This window comes from Sinocyclocheilus anshuiensis, unplaced genomic scaffold, assembly GCF_001515605.1.
Source record: "Sinocyclocheilus anshuiensis isolate Anshui unplaced genomic scaffold, SAMN03320099.WGS_v1.1 scaffold292, whole genome shotgun sequence".
Classification (NCBI taxonomy): Eukaryota; Metazoa; Chordata; class Actinopteri; order Cypriniformes; family Cyprinidae; genus Sinocyclocheilus; species Sinocyclocheilus anshuiensis.
The window spans coordinates 282,422-301,845 of NW_015555757.1; the positions used below are offsets into that span (position 1 = coordinate 282,422).

Here is a 19,424-nt window from a genome sequence, read left to right on the forward strand (position 1 = left end):
ATACATATACATATATATACATATACCAAGCCCAAACTTGAAAGGTACTCTTTTCAAGTGCAAATATTAACACTGACTTTTGCATTTTGTCTAATAAGCTTAAAATTGTTTTGAGGTATTTCTTGTCTGACTCGCACATGAAGCACAATGAGCCATATCCAGCCATTACAGTGAGCCCGTTTATTTCATGTTAGTTTGATAATTCTTGACCTTTCAAGTGTGTAGCTCATTCAGCAATAATCTACAGCGGTTTGGTGTGACTGAAGCCCTTTCAGGTTTTATGGATTGCTTTTCTTGGCAGTGAGCTGGATTTTAAAAAGAGCCAAGAGTTGGTGTGTAATTGTGGTTTGCTGACTTAGTCTGAGATGAAGTTAGAGAAATACCTCATGACTATAAGCGGAAAATGCTGGCTCAGATAAAAAAAGAAATGCAACAGAAAGTGTGGACGGGTCTTTACTTGTCTGGTTTATGGTCCAGCTTTCACTGAAATCTTGACTGTCTCTCTGAATTTCTGCAGGCTGAAAGAAGTTCAAGCAGTAAAAACAAAAAATACATTAAATAAAAAAGGGATAGAGAAAGAAAAAACAACAACATGCCCCCTGCTGGTCATCAGGAGAAACTCAGATCTGTGAAGAGATACAATGACAAAACAACTTTCCCAAGTGCACTTACCTTTAATGACATAAAATCACTGTGCTTCATGTCTGATTTAAGCAGTTAGATTAGCAATGAAGAGCATACTGCCTTACACAGAATATTTTTATCTTTCAATATTGTGTATTTTAATTTACAGTGACCGTGGTTCAGTGTTTCATCTAGGAATAATCAAAGGAAACGTACAGTGTGCTTTGATGTCTCTGTCTGAATTGTTCTCTCTGTTAGCCTTTGAAAGGAAACGGATGCAGTTGCTGGTTTACTGGGAATAATTTCATGATGACTAATTCCAGACACAGCCACTTCCCATTCTTACAAAACGTCAATGACACCAGCACACATTCAGAACGTCTCGAGATTTCCTGCTCTTTATGCTTGTTTTGTGTGTGTGTGTGTGTGTGTGTGTGTGTGTGTGTGTGTGTGTGTGTGACTACAGGAAGTTCCAGTAACTGTAAGTTCTGCTGCATGAGACTATAATTCGTCGACAGTAGAGACGTGTCCTCAGCTCAACTCTGTACACACACACACACAGTGTGTGTGTGTGACTACAGCTGATTGACACATTCTCCACGGAGATCTCGGAGCTAAAGCAGGAGATGGTTCAGCCAGCCAGAGAGCCAGAGACAGAGATCTTACAGGGGTGAGTCCTTCCTTCACTGTCATCCTCTTCACTGGCATTAATAGGTTATATTACATGGTGTTTCTTTTGTATATGTGCTCATTTGTAAAGTGGGATTCAAAGGTGTGAGATGACACTGAACATGTAATTTAAACCTGAAAATAAAGTTTTAAAGGGGTCATATGATGCTGCTAAAAAGAACATTATTTTGTGTATTTGGTGTAATGAAATGTCAGCGTTATGCAAATCTTCCCACATAGTGAGGTAGATATGTGGGGGCGTTAGAACGAGCCGTTTTAGGTAGGTGTGGCTGACTCTTAACTTTTATAAAGAATATCTCTTTGGATTTGAGACTTTAGTCTTTGCAACTTTACAGATCTTCTTTATGCAACAAGAGCTTGTAACACTCCAAAGAGAAAGGAAAAATCTCAATCGCATCATATGACCCCTTTAATTAAAAAAAGCAAACTAAGCAATATTTTGGAAGTGTCATAGAGTTATAGCTGTATCTGGCATTAAACTGGGATGGGAGAAGCGTTTTTATAATAATAATAAAAAAATATCTCCAGATTTATGTAGTCATTCTGTGTTCTGTATCACAAGCATCAGCTTTAAGATTCATTCTCAGTGTTTGTTATTGTACTTCCCATGTTCTCCAGCAGGTGGAGCATGTCTTATTTTTGAGCCATAAGCATTCAATGCTTTTGCAATACCGCATTTCCATGAAATTAAAAGGAAGTGCAACGAACAATAAATTCAGGTGTTTCACAATCAGCTTTCAGAAGTTTGAAAACAGCTTAACCAAAACAAGCTTCAATCTCTAATATTTTTTCCTCATTTGATATTCTTGCATTTATAATGCATGCATATGAATATTACAATTGACAAACATTCCTAACATTCATAAACATACTTTTATAACTCTTGCAAAATCTGTGAGCCTTCAGTCACTATGGCTCCTTTTGATGTATAATGAAATAGTTCTGTAATTTAGGTGTAGTAGTTTTTGTTTTTTACGGTACTGATAGGTCAGTGTGGGTTTGGAATGTAGGAGGAGGTCTTACTTCCTGTCAAGCTGTAAAGAGTTCTGACTAGGCTGATTAAAAATATAGACCATTATAAAAATTATAATGAACAAAAAACAGCTATATTTGATTTAATTATTTGATTAAACAACTCAAATCAATGAATTAACAGGTTCACATTAACGGGTTTATAGGTTCACATTAGTTCAGTAGTGTAACTGACAGTTGTACATCATTGTTTGCAAAGTATGCAAACTTGAACACTTTTAATCAGCAAGGATGCATTAAATTGAACAAAAATGACAGTAAAGACATTTATAATGTTACAAAATATTTCTGTTTCGAATGAATGCTGTTCTTTTAAACTATCTATTCATCAAAGAATCCTGAATCACATTTTCTACAAAAATATTAATCAGTAAAACTGTTTTAACATTGTCAATCATAAGAAATGTTTCTTGAGCACTACTTGAGAATTTTTAAAGGATCATGTGACACCGAAGAATGGAATAAAATACATTTTAAAATATATTAACTGGGATTCTCCCAGATTTAGGGTGTTAGGTGGTCTGCAGTTTTTCTTTTACTGTAAAAGTGATCTGCCACCTGAAAACATTTGACAACCACTGCTTTAATCCAAGACCAAGTGTGGTTTTGATCTTGTGTTGTTGTGAAATAAAGGTTCCTCTCTCTATGTATATATCTGCAGTCTGGAAGGAGAGGTCAGTGGTCTTTTCCTTCAATCTTCTGCCTGCGCTGGTGCACCTGGAGTGAGGGATTCTGGGTATGACTCTCTACGCAGACGCATGAGCATCCTGGACAGACTGATGCAGACACACTCTGTATGGTTGCTACTGTCACTCAGCGATGAGGAAGCCAGACGCATTCTGCAGCCGCAGCCGGCAGGGGTAAAGACAACAGCCTCCTTGCTTCACAACAATCGGTTCTTTTGTTATTTATTTTTTATTACGGTCAGTCACATTCATGTGTGTGTGTCTGTGTTCTATCTAGAGTTTTGTGGTGAGGAGGTGTTATAAACTGCAGAAAAAGGTGATTTCCCTACGTATGGACAGTGACACACTGATTGTTCGGGACTTCCCAGTTAAAGAGAGTCAATATAGTAAGTGATATACTAAGTGTACTTCCATTAGTAGACCACTAATAGTGTGTGCATCTGCGTCAACTTTTTCACTTCCTCCTGCCTGTAGTTTTTGGTTGTTTTTTGCCTGTCCATTTCCTGTCTAATTATTTGGAACAACCATGCATCTCATCAGAGTAAACGCTGACCTAGTAATAAACTGTGTTTGTTTGTTTGATGTTTTTGCTTAATTTATGCTTTTTGTTATTCTGTCAAAGACACATTTCATAATACAGGGCCATAAGTGTGCTGTGGTACTGAATATCAGTATGATATATATGTAGCGTGATATACACAGCATAAACTACCGTTCAAATGTTTGGGGTCAGTACTTTTTTTTTTTTTTAATAAATTAATACTAAATAAATAAATTAATATTCAGCAAGGATGTATTAAATTGATCAATCGTGACATTACAGATATTTATAATTTTACAAAATTGTGAATCCTGAAAAAAGTATCATGGCTTCCACAAACTTATTAATCAGCACAACTTAATTTAAATTGCAATATTAAACTGCAATATTATAGAATATACAGAAGAGGAATTTCCTACCACAAACTTTTGAATGGCAGTATACATATTTAATATCTGAAAGAGCAAATATGGAAAAAATTATTTGGTTGGAAACAAAACTTTTTTTGAAATAGAAGAATCGTTCATAAATCTATTCATTTTTACTGATGATTTTTTTTCTGTTCTTATGTTTCATGAATGAAGCCTAATGAATCTTAAAATCCATTTGTATGGATCAAGCTCCAATTGTGCTATGCTGTTATTCTACTTAAATGAAATCAGTTCTCTCACTGTTTTATCTCCATCAACACAGTTCTTGCATTCTGCTTCAGTCCCATCTCTCTGGTTTTCTCTCTGTCTTTGTCTGTCACTTTCTGCAAATGCAGTAAGTGGGTCAGATCCTGTGCGACTTGTGTGAAGGATGTTTAAATGTACAAATTTGGCTCTGTTTACTTTTCCCTTTGAGAGAGACTGTTAGGTCATTCCAGTTTTTCCAATAGCTATTCCTGTGGTGTGTGTGTGTGTCTTTATTACAGCTTTTTCCCTGGAGGGCTCAGGGATCAGCTTTGCAGACCTCTTTCGACTGGTGGCGTTCTGCTGTATCAGCAGGTAAAATTATCTCACTCTGAAAAACATAAACAGCTTGTTAGTTTCTAGGATCATTCAGTAGTCTATTTTATATTTAAAAGTGCGAGTACAGTAACCATTATGCTTTGTTGGTGTAGATATTTATCATTTATAAGAATTCTTGCTTTATCGCTTTTTAGACTCAAACTAGTAATGATTACACAAGCATAGATCCCAGACTCAGCCCAAAACAACAATATTAGCTCAACCAATGGAGTGAATTTGAGGTGGGACTATCCTTTGACCTGCCAATGGAAGTGGAAGGTGCACAAAAATTATACCCATAACCTTAAAGAAAATCTCAGTTCTCAGAATAAACCAAAATGTTTGTGGTAAAGTAAAATAAGATGATGCTGTTTCAGCTGCATTCCAGTGCTGAAGACCAACACAGATAATAGCAGGAAGGAAGGGTCTGACTGGAGTGGCCTTTTTTTGCTTGAAAAAAAAATGTAGTCAAAGTTAGTCTGTCTTAACCTGTTTACATAGTTAGAGCTCACCTCTGTACTGTAGTTCTATAGTTCTGTAATGAAGAGGTTTGCGAGATGTAACAAATCCATGCCGGGTCTGTGTCAATGCCACACAGAAAAGTCAGTGGATAAACACAGCCCTCTTTCTGCCAAACTCACCCACATGCTCTGATTAACAGATTTCTCTCTCTCTCTCTCTGTCTCTGACTCCTCCTTTCTTTCATTCTCTCCACGGGTGCACACAACAAGTCTCAGCCCGGATATTCTTGCGGTTTAGTTTTTAGTATTTGTCATCACTCTAACAGTCTTTTGAAGCATTTTTGTAATGTTTTTAGCTCTTCTCAACATTTATCTGTCCTCTTTAGGGACGTTCTGCCCTTCACACTGAAGCTGCCTGAGGCCATTGCAGCTGCAAAGATCCCTAAAGATCTGGAGGAGGTGGCTCAGTTAGGAAGAGGTGAGTTTTCTTCCCAATGCATGAATGTTTGCTCTCCAGAGTTTTACTGAGCTTAACTGCTGACTTATGAGTTTCAGCGTTACTCAGACAGCATAAATACTCCTCGAATGACCCTCAGCATTTTATGTGTTTATTATATGTCTGTGTGACTGGGTGTAATTGCATGTGTACTGGAAACCTAATGCAGATGTTGTTTGCATTCCATCTTTAATTCTGGTCTGAGTTATAATGGTAGTCAGTGTGTCAAAGTTTAGTCGTTGTTGAGCATTCAGCATTTTTACATGGTTAAAGCATTTAGCTAGGCATTTCATTTACAAGTAACCACCAACTCTAAAACATTAAGACAAAATGCACAGCATAGAGAGAGAGAGAGGATACACATCTTAAAATTCCATAAAGATAAATTGATAATTATTTTCATGTTGGCCGATAACCAATTAATTTTATATTATATAAAAATTCTATACTGTTTTCTGTCGTGTATTTTCATTTTGACATTTGCTCAAGATTCAGTTTAACATTTATTAAATTATTAGTGTAACTAATAACTTTAATGTTTTTAAGTCTTAAAGCCTGAGGTCCACAGGTTGTATGCAGACATGCTGATGAACATGTTGGATTTTGTAGTGTGACAATATCTGGCATATTGTGAAGAACATAAGTCAGATATGTCCTGGAGCATTGACTATACAGGTGTTACTGTGCCAGCAAACACACGACAACATTTCACATGTGGCTTTTAACAAGCAGCTCATGTGGCCAACATATGCGCATGATGAGATGTCGATTAGGTGAAATTGACCACAGATGTGTTTGATGCTAGTAAATGTCTCTATCAAACAGAGATCTGCCTGTGTGCTGTGTCTGATTCAGACTACATGTTGTAACTTTGCACCTTACTTGACTTATGTGATGTACAACATTCCTGTACTGAGACGGATTAAATCTTGAACACAAAACTGGTGTGGTTTTGTTTTTCAGCAGAGATTATGAGATTCATTACAAAAGATTTTAAAAGAAGGTAAAAAGCTTCAGATTTTATTTTAACATGACTTTTTTCATATATCATAATCTGAATATGAAATGAGTAAATGACTTGTTTAGGGGCTTTTTTTTTGTTAAAGAGAAATACAATAGCTTTGAAAAAGGATGATCTTTTAGTTTTGTGAAATTACATACTTGAAAACTCTGAAGGGAACATATTTTCCTCAGGAAGACCAGGCAGTCTGAATGGGATAGGTGAGACAGAAAGTCTGTCTTGGCAGGTAAAGGATCTTCTCTGTTAAAGAATGCCACCTGTAATAATACGGTTAGGCAATAATGAATGCTGAAATGGCCGTACAGAGTAAAGCTGAGAGCAGTGATGGGTGTGGTACCTCCATACTAGGATAATTTCCAAGAGAAACTCCACCAAGACAAAATTCCAGCTGCTCATTGACTGACTATAATGACTGGGACACTGGGGGTGAACTGAAGACAAGAGAAGAGTTGAGAATGACAGCAGATGAGACAAAGTCTGTATAACATAATGTAGCATTTTAAGTTTGCTTACAGAGAGTGAAAGAAAAAAAAGAGACAAAGTAGATAAAAGAAAAGTACTATTGTATACACAGGTGCAGGTTTCCAGTTATTCCACTCCTGCACAGGTGTCACTTCGGCAGAACTGATCCAAGTGACGCAAATACTTCCCGCTCTTATCTCAGATGCCATCATTTAAGAGATGTCTGAAACTTATCAAGAAAAAAAAAACAAGTTTTATAGTGATTTCCTGTCACACCTATTTTTCTGTTGTAGCTTTCTTGGCAAATTTTGCAGTTTGGTATTGCAGCACTTTTTATGTTACTGTCACCTCAGTATAAATCACTTGAGTTAAGTATTTCACTTTGGATTAATGAGTCTGCTGAATGAATAAATGTGAATATTTTCCTTGTCTTTGCAAAGGCAACATACATGTGTCTGTAGAAAAAAGGGCATGTTAATTTTCCTCCTGACCATAGATGTCACTGAATCCCATCTCAGCACATTTATTGAATGGTTATGTTTTTTATTTCAATATTTTTCGAAACATCAGCATTTGTGTGATTTATTCCAGTTTATTATTATTATTATTATTGATGCATAATTATATATAATGATGCATTATCCTGTACATGCTAAATTTAATTCCAAAAATGTTACAATTTATTAGTAAATTAATTCACACATTATTCTTGAGGGGGACAGCTTTCTCTGCTGTTTATTAATTTTTATATATTTTATATTTCATCTCTATAGTTATCATGTTGATTCCCAAAAACTGTAACATGATCAAAGTAAAAAGTATTAGTTTTCTGAAAACGCGAGATCACATAACCAAAACAAAGAAAGGTCATTCTCTTGTATTGCATCAGAAGAAAACATTTGAAGGGGTGGCGTTTAGTGTGAATGAGTGCGCAGTAAAAGAGGAGGAACAGAGAGCTCCAGTGCCTGTCCTCCTCCCACCTCCTCATCAGCATACATGACTCACGCCATTCACTGTATGGGTATCAGCACTACTCTACCACTCACAACTCAGACAGCAAGAGTCGCTGCATGGAGTGTAGACGAGTAAACTTTTGTGCTCCAACTATTTACAAGCAGTCTGAAGAGAAGACTTGATGATTAGTAGCGTAAGTTTAATTCTCCTGTTCTTGTCTCATTTGTTTCAGGATTTTGTTAATTGTTCACTTAAATTGTTTTTTTTTTTTTCTCCATAGTTTCTGTCATGGAATTTTGTGGTTTTGTGTTTGCGCCCACTATATTGTGTCCATGTGTTCAGAATGCCAGTGCTTGAACTTGTAGGATAACCCTTTCAGAAACATTATCTAGAGTGTCTATTGATGTTCTTCAGCTTTTTTGTCAATTGCTTGAAATTTTAACTTGATATCTGGAATTCTCTGAAATTACTTCCTCTTTTATTTGTTTGTTCTGTAATACTCTTCTGTGATTGCATGAAAATGTTAAATGCCTTATTCGTTTAAAATTTTAGTTTTTTATTAAAATGGAGCCTAATTGTGTTGTCTTCATGCAGGTTTCTGGGACTCTGAACTGTGCAATAAGAGGAAGTCTTCTGTGTCTGGGGAGACTGTTTGTGAAATTTCACAACAAAGACTGAAACAGTGGTTATCCCCAAGAGTTCCGGCCATCCCATTCACTCGGACCCCTTCTGAACTTGAATGCAGTCAATCCAACGGAGCACTGTGTTTCATCAATCCTCTGTTCCTGCAGACACACCAAACCAACCCTTCACCTAAAAAGCAAGAATCATCCCCGGGAAACACAAATCGGCAGAACGGGGAAGACAGCGTCTTTTGCCGTGCAAAAAGCACACAAAACAAATCACATGCAAGTGTGAGCAGATCCAATAGCGAGAGATCACCACCACCTCGGCCTCCACCTCCCCGCTTTGCCGGCAGATCAGCAGTTCTTCGCAAACAGAAGACCATGCCTGAGACGGTCTGTTGGATCAAAACGCCTCAGGAAAAGAGCAGCCTGCTGGGGAGGTTGGGATCATCCTTCAGTTCCTTATCGCCCTCATCCTCCCCACCCAAAAAGTTCAGTAAACCCATCCTGGTGCCCTCATCCCGCAGTAATAATTCCTCTGGTCTGCTTGATGCCGATGGCCTCCGCTGCCACATGGCCCTGGATGACCAGACCATTGAGGAAGCTGTGTCTTGGAGCCTGGCCAAGCTGTCCTCACGCAACTCCACCACCCTGGAGAACGGTAGCCCCACGGATGAGCGCTGCTCCAGCGGACGAGAGCGTCTGAGTGACATCAGCATCTCCACCTCGTCCTCTGACTCACTCGACTTCACCCACAGCTTCTCACTGGCCATGGAGGCCAGTCCCTCCAGAACCGAGCGGCCCACTGGTGACAGCAGCCTGGAGGAGGAAGAAGACGATGGAATCAACTTGGAGAGCGACCAGGAGGTGCCACCACCCTTCAAGTCAAAGAAGCAGAATGGCGCTGGTACGTTTGTGCTGCCGCGTGCACTGAGAGGACATTTGCGCAAGATGAGTGGCGTTCTCAATTCTCTGATGACACCCGAAAAGAGAGCCATTCGGAAGATTGTTGAGCAATCCAGGGATAAAGGGACTTACTTTGGCTGCCTGGTGCAGGACTACGTGAGCTTCCTGCAGGAGAACTGCGGCTGCCACACATCAGGCTTAGACCTGCTGCAGACTCTCAGGCAGTTCATGACTCAGATGAAGTCCTACCTGCTGCAGAGCTCAGAGCTTGACCCACCAATTGAGTCCCTTATCCCAGAGGATCAAATAGGTAAGGCTTCCTTCCTTCAGTTGCTTCCTTCTGTGCTAAGAAAGGGAAACTGAATTGTTGCTCTGGTGCCACTAATTATACAAAGGAAGTAGGGGTGTGCAACATGTATTGTTTACAATAATATAGTAATAGGTCTTTTAATGATGTGCAAACTTACAGTATTGAGTATGTCATATGTTTAGGGCATCTGCTATACGTAAGACCGTAACTGCAAACGGTCTAAGTTGTTTTAACCCGTCAAAGATCGGCGACGGCCTCAGATTATTGTTGTTTCACTTTCACAGCACGTTAAAACATCTCACACTTACTTAATCTGGACAAACTGTGCATCAGTAGAAAGATTAAAGACTCTAGCTTTTATATTTGACCACTGTTTTGATAAAACATTGTTGCAGTGACAGTAATTTAGTAATTTATGTCAGGAGTGCAAAATAATAAATCCGTATAATCATATTTGGAATAGAAATTCACCACGCATTCATATTCAGTCACGTCTGCAGCGGTTTATTTGCGTTCACATAGCTTCACTGAACAGCGTCAATAAGGGTTTATAGTCCAAAGATGCATATACATGGAGATATATATATATATATATTTACTCATGTTTACTTCATATTTCTTCTGACAGAATCATCATTTCTATTCATTTTCCACTGATTTACGCGATCTGATGATAATTAGCCGCTCCCTGGGCTGTCTCTGTGTGTTTACTCTTCTGTGCTCGCGCTGTGAAGAGAAACCCTGATTCGTCTGTCGCACTGCAGTCACGCCATCTACGCTGAAAATTTTGTTGCGCGTCTACATGGCGTTGCGTGGTAGTGATGGCCATGAAGCTTCGAAAGCTTTGCAAATCATTTTTTTTTTAAGTGGGTCGGAGCGCGTATCAAACTGAAACCACAGTCAATTAATCGATAATAATAGGCTAATTAAAAACACATTATACAGGCACTTCTTATTTAATGGTATTTTATTGTTTAATTGTATAAAACTTTCAATAAAACATTTGCAGTGGGTTTGTAAAATGTTTTATGCATATTTTGGCCTGAGGCACTTGGTGTTGGTATACATATTTTAAAAATTATTAAAAAATAATTTGTCGACGCCTTGTCAATCATATTGCGACTAATAACAAGCCCCGTCTCATCCTGTCACGAGCTCCCCTGACCTTCCGCGTTCATATCTGACCATAACAAACACAGAGAAACATCTGGGGGCTGTTTCATAAAAGACGCTAAGAAAAGCGGGGATTAAAGTCCAAAACCTGACTTGAAATAACCTAAGAAATCAATCGGGACTAAGGCGGTTTCATAAACGTCAATTTAAGTTCATGCAATCTCACTAATTCGATCCAGGTTCAGTGAGTCAAGATCATTTGATGTGCACGCTTATTCTTAAGCAGCCCTTAAAGGCTTATGCCCCGGTTTTCTGAAACGTGTCGATTTTTACAAAGCTCATCGGTCTGAAAAAGCAAGGTGTGCTCTGATTGGCCAGCTATCCAGTGCGTTGTGATTGGCCGAATTCCTCAAGTGTGTGACAGAAATGTTATGTCCCTTACCATATTGTGATGCCTGCGGCAACCACATGTGACGACCCGGGCTGGACTGCTTCGTCCACGGTGAAAGCCGATCCGGTGATCCACAGCGGGAAGTTGAAGTATTTCCTCAGCGACCAGCATGGATCAGCTCCAGGCATGACAATGAAAGGACAAATTGAAATCGCATCATATGAACCCTTTAAGGTCGATCATGGATCAAATCGATTGAGATGGTCCTCCCTGCAGAACACAAGATCCAGGGGGTGTGGTTGGATCCAGATCCAACTCCTCCCACCTTACATATAAACCTACCCGTCTCCACCCCCTGATCCCTAAACCCACCCATCTCCACCCCTAAACCTACCATTCTCCACCCCCTAGATGTGGATCCAACCACGCCCCCTGGATCTTGTGTTCTGCAGTGAGGGGCTACTGAATCGAACAGCGAATATTTGTGCTGTTTAATGCATTTGAGATGTTGTGTTTTCCTCGGTGCATAACTGACACGTCACAGGTATATTTTTCACATGTAAATGTTAGAAAGTCATGCAAATATATCCACTTTACTGTCAAGAACAGTAAACTTTGAAGTGTCAGCTTCATGACAATGTCAGCTTCCTCAACATATGTTGATTATGTATAGTCAGAAAGACTGATGAGCAGCAACCTTTTTATTTTGGGTATGTCATTTGTGTCTCCATGCTGAAAATGGGGGGTGACCGCAAAGGGGTTTAGGCAATTAATGAAATGCGACTAGCTGAATAAAGTTCCAGTGAGCACTGATTTGTGTTGCCAAATGAGCGCCTTACATAATTCTTGCATTGATACCTTTGGCCCTGTCCCAAATGCCACCATAAGCTCTTGCAGCCTTCTTCCGTGTCCACACTTTGTGTTGTAATGCTGCATATATTGTTGAAAATGAGTCTGTTGTGAAGTCTGCAAAAGTGTGCATTGAAGCTGCAAAAGAGGGAGCTTTTTGGTTTCGAAATGGGACATTTTTTCGTCCTCATGGACTTCACAAGCTGCAGCTGCCATTGCAAGACCACAAGTACACTTCAAATGTGCTATTTGGGACTGGGCCAATGAGCACTAAGCACATTAAATTGACACTTCTCTGCAGTATTAAGGCACTTAATGATCTTGTCAATGTTAATTAACTTACTCTCAATGCAGAGGATGAGAGGAATTAATATTTGCACTGACTACTGGTAAACAGACATTTTTTTGTTGTTGTTGAGGATAATGCAATTACTAAGGGCAGAGCTCATATTCTATGAGCTGTGTACAATGCTATTGCCAACATATTCATGAATCGATATGCATATTGTTGCATTATGGTGAACTATAAAGAATGGCCAGCTGTGCATCACAATATTGCTCATTTTTAAGGGGCTGTAGGATGGAAAAGTGACATTGAGAAAAGCCCATGACTGTTTTGTGGTTAACAAACATTGGAGGAGAGTCTCTCAGGCTGAGGTTGCCTTGACGGACTGTTTCTAATCAGAACCTTCCTGTAAAATGAGGCAGCGCTCTGTCACAGCACAACAAATATTTTCTAGCACTGGAAAACTACAAATAAAATGCTACATTTTGAAATGCAGAACATTTTAATAATATTAGATATGATGCAACAACAAATGTGCAAGGGAAATATTTATAATTAGAACGCCAAAATTACACATGATTACTACCTATTGACACCACTGTACCACTGCAAACTATAAATTATGTGTGGAAGCAAACAAATACACCATAAGTATGAATGCTAAACTTGTGTGTGCGTGTGCATGAGACAAAACTCTCATGCCCGTTCATCTCAGCCTGAAGGCATTTTACACACAAAAGGCACATTGAGCTGAGATATACACAGGCATATTCATGTGTGGGCAGAGAACCATTAGTATGGCTTGTATAACTGGCCACACGTCTTTCACAGTCAGTAGCAAGCAATTACATACTTTATACGACGACATACTAACTGTAAAAGCCCAGTAGATACACATGCTATAGCAGTTTAGTGATCACGAAATTAGTTCAGGACCATGGATAGTATGATGGATGATTTTCAGCTCAGCTGGATTTTGTTTTGGTTCTTCAGGAAATTTGCACCATCCATCGCCCTGAGCATCCTCCTCCTCTCACGAGTTGTAAACAAAGTCCTGCTCTGCTATGTGTTTTGAGGAATAGATCACTTTCCAGATGTTCCCAGAATGAATTTCAGCCAAACGAGCCAGTGTCTCCAATACAGCTCTTCTACGATCCACCGTAACCCCTCCTGCTTGTCGATTCAGGCATTGAGTATGTGGGTGTCAGGCAAGAATGTAGAGAAAAGGCTCTTGTTCAGAGCTCCTAACCTGATGCAGCTGCCTATGTGTACTGGTAGATTTTTTGTGTGTTCATGTTGTGTTTAAACAAGCCCAGCACAATAAGGGCTGTAGCTATGAGATTATGCTGCCATAAATCCTATTCTGTGACTTAAAATAGCAATAAGAACAAGCTTGAATGCACAGTTAATGACCTTTGACTTTTCAGGTCACCCTTTTTTTGCTGAGATCTGTTTTTAAATAGCTGAATAGTCAGTGCTCTTTTAACTCATTTTTGAGTCATAACAGGGTTAAGACACGGTTTTATCGAGATGTGTCTGGGAAGACTCATTGTTGCTACTTCAGGCCAAGGATTTTTTTTATTGTTGTTGTGCCTCTGCTCTATTCCGAGAACTTCCTTAAAAACACGTCTAAGAGTAGAGATTCAGTGTGAAGTTATCATTCGTTTTCCTGAAAGACTTAATTTATGTGGAGGGTTCAATAAACTGTTAGGGGGATTTTATTTGGTCTCTTTGTCTGATTTAGTTTGTGTGTGCCTTTTGTTCTGTGCTGTGACGTACTTTGTGGCCTTGTCTCCTAACGCAAGCACTAGCGTGTACTTGTGTGGGAAGCATCAGTGGATTCACTTCTCCTGTCACTGTGGCTTCATTTTCCAGTCTGCAGTGCAGACGTGAAGTGTGAGAGACAGAGAGAGCGCTATGTAGGAGAGACGCTGAGGAGGACAGGAGATTTGTTTTGAGGGGATGTTAACAAACTTTGGAAGATAACCTTTCAAGTAGAGGTGGCCTTGACGGATGAGTGTTTCTAATCTGAGCCACATTCCTGTAAACATTCCTGTTGCCAACAACACTGAGGTTTCCTGTTGTCTTGCTGTCCAATGACATTCTTATTATGGGCCGAATTCACTAATGAGTTGCTAAATAATAAAAATGAAAAAGACAGTATACATTACATTATAAATTATTTTTAAAAATCTAATAAATTAAATTGCACTATTGCGCTGTTTAAGTAAATAGTGCTGGTCAGCAAACATTTCATTCATCACCTCTTTTTATGTAAATTAGGTGTAAAATTCACAAAAGTCTGTCTGGCACAGTTGACATTATCCTATAGAGTTAAAGTAGGCAATAAATGAAATTTTATTTAAAAGAGATTTTTCTGATTGTAGCTGCTCTTACTTGTTTATAAAATGGACTAGAGGCAATAACCAGGCATAGATACAGACACAGTGTAGTCTTAATATTAATATTAAGTGTAAAATGAAAATTAAATAAATATCGAATTAAGTTATAAAGTAAAATATTATATTACAGAACTATCTGTACCCCTCCCATTCTCTTTGCTTCTACTGCGTCTGCGGTTCTTCCAGAGAATAAAGCTCTTAAGTGGAACTACAAACTGGCTCAGTTCCTCTAAATCTGTAGCTCTGTGCTGCCCTCTCGCCTTTATTAGCAGAGCTCTCTACATCACTCACAAAAGTGAGAGGAGCCTTGCTTATTTACCGAGTTATCTGCTCTCTCTTGGGACTGACGACCATATAAACACATTTGCAACTAAGCTGATTCTGTTAAATTGATGTCAGCGCTAAAGTCAGACCTCTAGAACACCCTGATGCAAGGCACGATGACTATGTCTATTTATTAGTTATGCTTCTGATGGATAATTTCTTGTGAATGGAGTGGGAATATCGGGAATATCTGTAGCCTTGACTATTTAAAAAAAGGAAGCTATTTCCACATGGCGATTGTTGTGGACACTTGTAGACAACATTTGACCCCATTGTGAGCACTGCCAACAAGCAGCCTATGTGTCTTTTTACGCTTTACTTTGAGGTAATTTGGAATATTAAAACGGGTTTAGTTGACTTAATTTCCCAAAACAGGTTTGCCAAGTTACTGTCACAAGCAGTTGAGTCATACTGACACACATGATTAAGACGATTCTGATAAATGAAGTGTAAACTGTCAGGTTACAAGTTGCGATTCGAAATCATCTAGCCTTTCATAGATATAATGCAAAGTTTTTCTAGAAAACAGCCTACCTTCAAATCATTATGCCATTTATGCTTAAAAAACATTTATATAAAATTGTATTTTTACACTTGCTCACTGTAATGAATTTACATTTGTAATGGACCAAAAAATGGAAAGCAAACACACAAATGGCATTAGTTTGATCTACTATATTATATATATATATATAATGCTGAAATAGAGTACATGATGGAGTTACTGGACCCATCACTGCTTCATGGAGAAGGTACATTAGAAGACCCCAGTGGGTTCCACATATCCGTCACAATCATTGGGCTACTGCAATAACTGCTGAAGTTATTATTATTAATTATTCATTTCATTGGGTATCAAACTTTTTTAATGTTCCAGTTTTTTTAATCTGATTGTAGGAGGCTATTACCTGACCAGTGCATATGGGGCAATGTCCCTAATCAAGAACTTCCAGGAGGACCAGGCAGCTCGTGTGCTGAGCTCTGAAACCCGTAACACGCTGCACCAGTGGCACCGTAGACGCACAACCCAGCGTACCACTCCATCTGTGGATGATTTCCAGGTCAATTCCTTATTAGACATGGTCATATAAGTTCTATTCTCTCTTTTCTTCCTTGAAACAATAGAAGTTTAGGAACATAAATATGTGTTCTTAAACGAGATTGATATATATTGGGATTTACACCTAGATTTCTTCTTGTCTATATTCAGAACTACTTGCGGGTTGCGCTGCAAGATGCAAGCAGTGGCTGCACAGCCAAAACCCTTCAGGTGCAACCTTACGCCACAACGGAGGAAGTGTGTCAGATATGCGTTGACAAGTTTAAAATTTCGGACCCGGAGAACTACGCCCTTTTCCTCTTGATGGATGAAACCACACAGCAGCTGGCCCCGGACACTCACCCGCAGAGGATCAAGGCCGAACTGCACAGCCGCCCACAGCCACAACTCTTCTTCTTTGTGTACCGCCAAATCCAAAACCTCACTGTCCCTTCAGACCAACTCAACGACAACACTGCACCCAACTGAGAGAGCAAACCTGGTTTCCATTGGGTCCTCTCGAAACTCCTTCTCAGCCACATTTATTCATCTCCTTCCTTAGGAACACTGCTAACGTCTGCATTGTTTTGAAAAAGGGAGGGATGCGGAAAATGTGCTTAGAGGGAAATAGGGAAGGAAGGATGTGTCTGACAGATGCAGCGTTTTTTATGCTCCGTCTTCACTATTTTCAAAACGTTTTGGGAAGTGGCACGAGACCATCACGAGAGAATAGCTGTACCCAAACTGCAAATGTTACAGTATGCCTGTTTATTTCTTCATGAATGTTCAAACACATTCAGGTTAGCAGAGAAACCGCAGCATTTTAGTGTTTATGGGTAGGCTTTGCACGTTCCATATTAAATATGCTCCAAAATTGTGCCTTCCTCTTCCCAAAGCTCTACATACCTCTCCTGTCTCCTATTCCTCACCAGGCTGAGAGACTGTGGCATTTTTTCGTATGACTGCATTGACTTTTAGAAAGTTAATTCCTTCAGCATTCCTAACATGGACATCTCAGTCCCTAAGGACATTGTGGACAATTGTTTTTTTTGGCAGTTGCTGGTAAACTGCATTCTGTTTATATATGATTTATTGTTATAATATTGCAAGTATCTCTGTGATAAGACCAATTAAAGAACCAGGCATTGTTGCCAGTGATGTTTTATCATAATGCTTTTGTATGAATTATGATCATTAAGTTTTGTTAAAGTCATTAGTAGTAATGGAGATGATAGAAATGGTGAGGTTTAGTTCTAAAATACTGTACTACTACTGACAAGCTAAACATTTAGAGCTTGTGGTAATCTGCATCTCTGTTGTACTGATTTTGATTTTGACTTGCAGAAAAGGGGCTTTTGGCAAGTAGGACAAATGGAAAGATCTGTGTAAAGTAAGAAAGAATATGAAAAAAAGGACATGGCTGTTGGTCATTGGTAGAAAATATCAACGAACAGAAATGGTGTTTGTGTCACTGTAAAGTGCTATCGGAATACCGAGATGGATGAGTAACATAGAGGAGAATAGTTCTTTAACATTCATAACTATACTCATAACCTCTGCAATAACGTACCAAGTATTTCATGTTCTACTAATGTACTATATGTTTGCATGTTTTGATGTAAACTCAGGGCATTGTTTTTTTTTGTTTTTAAGAGACCAGGGTGCTGAAATGTTCTAATTCCATGTAACAATGATATAGAAACACTAGTCACATCGAAACACAAACTATATGTTTCAAGTCGTGTAATGTATTTTAACAAGATATTTTAAGTCTGTTAAATGTATACATATTTATATGCAATCTGTGCAGGAATTTTCACAGATTTGAAAAATATTGTGTATTCATTTGGAGAAAAGCTCATCCTCATTCTTTAGTCAGTTCTTCATATTTGCCTTTTTTAATGTACTCTTTGCACACAATAAATTAATGTTGAACATTTATCATCTCTGTCATCTTTTGTTACGAGCTTCCACAAGTCTTAGCCTTTTCTACATTAGTGGTTGGTTGGGTACCCTGCCAGTTCCTTTCTTGGAATAGGTGAATAGTTTCCACTTCATTGCCATGAGGGCTTGTACTTCCCACATTACTGATTCCACATAAATTGAAATAATTAGAAGGCTCCTCTGACTGTTTTCTCACTGTCTTCCATAAGTGAGGATTATTACTGTGTGTGTGTGTGTGTGTGTGTGTGAGATAGAGATAGAACGAGAATGTTAGTTTTATTTATATAACACTTTTCATAATGGACATTATTTCAAAGCAGCTTTACATTAAAAAAATGTATAAAAATTGAAGAAAGAATGTCTTACATTTTCTAAGACATTTAGATAATGCATGTGTTGACTTTACAGTAAAATGTAACATTTAAAAGTTCACTGTGAAAAATTGAATACATAATTATACTAATGAAGATCTTAAAAGAGAGCTGAATCCTGCTGATTTAGACCAGATTTGAATTTCCATAAAGCATGGACTGCTGTAATACTTTAGCCCCTCTTAGTGGATAATTATTGCAATAATATATAAAGCTCACAAACTAGAAAAAGCACAAAATCTTTTTGGTAATGGATCCTTAAAAACAACAGTCTGTCAATGATTAAACCATGAACAATCATAGTTTAATATAAAAAGGCCACATCAATAAATATTTAATGGGAAATATTTTATACATACACTACCAGTCAAAGGTTTTTGAACAGTAAGATTTTTTATGTTTTTTTTTTTAAAGAATTCTCTTCTGCTCACCAAGCCTGCATTTATTTGATCCAAAATATCAAAAGCTATAATATGGTGAAATATTAGAACTGCTTTCTATTTGAATATATTTTAAAATGTAATTTATTCCTGTGATTTCAAAGCTGATTTGTTTAGCATCATTACTCCAGTCTTCAGTGTCACATGATCCTTCAGAAATCATTCTAATATTCTGAATATTAGATAATATTCAAAAACAATTATTATTATTATTATTATTATTAATATTATGTTGAAAACAGCTGAGTAGATTTTTTTTTTCAGGTTTCTTTGATGAATAGAAAGTTCAGAAGAACAGCATTTATCTGAAATAGAAATCTTCTGTAGCATTATAAATGTCTTTATCATCACTTTTGATCAATTTAAAGCATCCTTGCTAAATAAAAGTATTAATTTCTATAATTTCTAATTATATAAATTATTAATAAAGTATTCATTTCTATAACCCCCCCCCCCCCCCCCCC

At 38.2% G+C, this 19,424-nt stretch overlaps 1 protein-coding gene across 1 annotated transcript in view; it reads left to right on the top strand.

The window, feature by feature from the left end:
* Positions 1-18,117, top strand: part of LOC107673857 (ras and Rab interactor 2-like) — a 24,493-nt gene extending 6,376 nt beyond the window's left edge. The window contains exons 4-12 of the mRNA XM_016467667.1: positions 1,206-1,294; positions 3,008-3,206; positions 3,310-3,418; positions 4,490-4,562; positions 5,413-5,504; positions 8,554-9,833; positions 15,831-15,918; positions 16,064-16,227; positions 16,377-18,117. Of these exons, the coding sequence (XP_016323153.1) occupies positions 1,206-1,294; positions 3,008-3,206; positions 3,310-3,418; positions 4,490-4,562; positions 5,413-5,504; positions 8,554-9,833; positions 15,831-15,918; positions 16,064-16,227; positions 16,377-16,694 (2,412 nt within the window). The 3' untranslated portion in view covers positions 16,695-18,117. The remainder of the gene's footprint in view (positions 1-1,205; positions 1,295-3,007; positions 3,207-3,309; positions 3,419-4,489; positions 4,563-5,412; positions 5,505-8,553; positions 9,834-15,830; positions 15,919-16,063; positions 16,228-16,376) is intronic.
* The last annotated feature ends 1,307 nt before the right edge of the window (positions 18,118-19,424 follow it).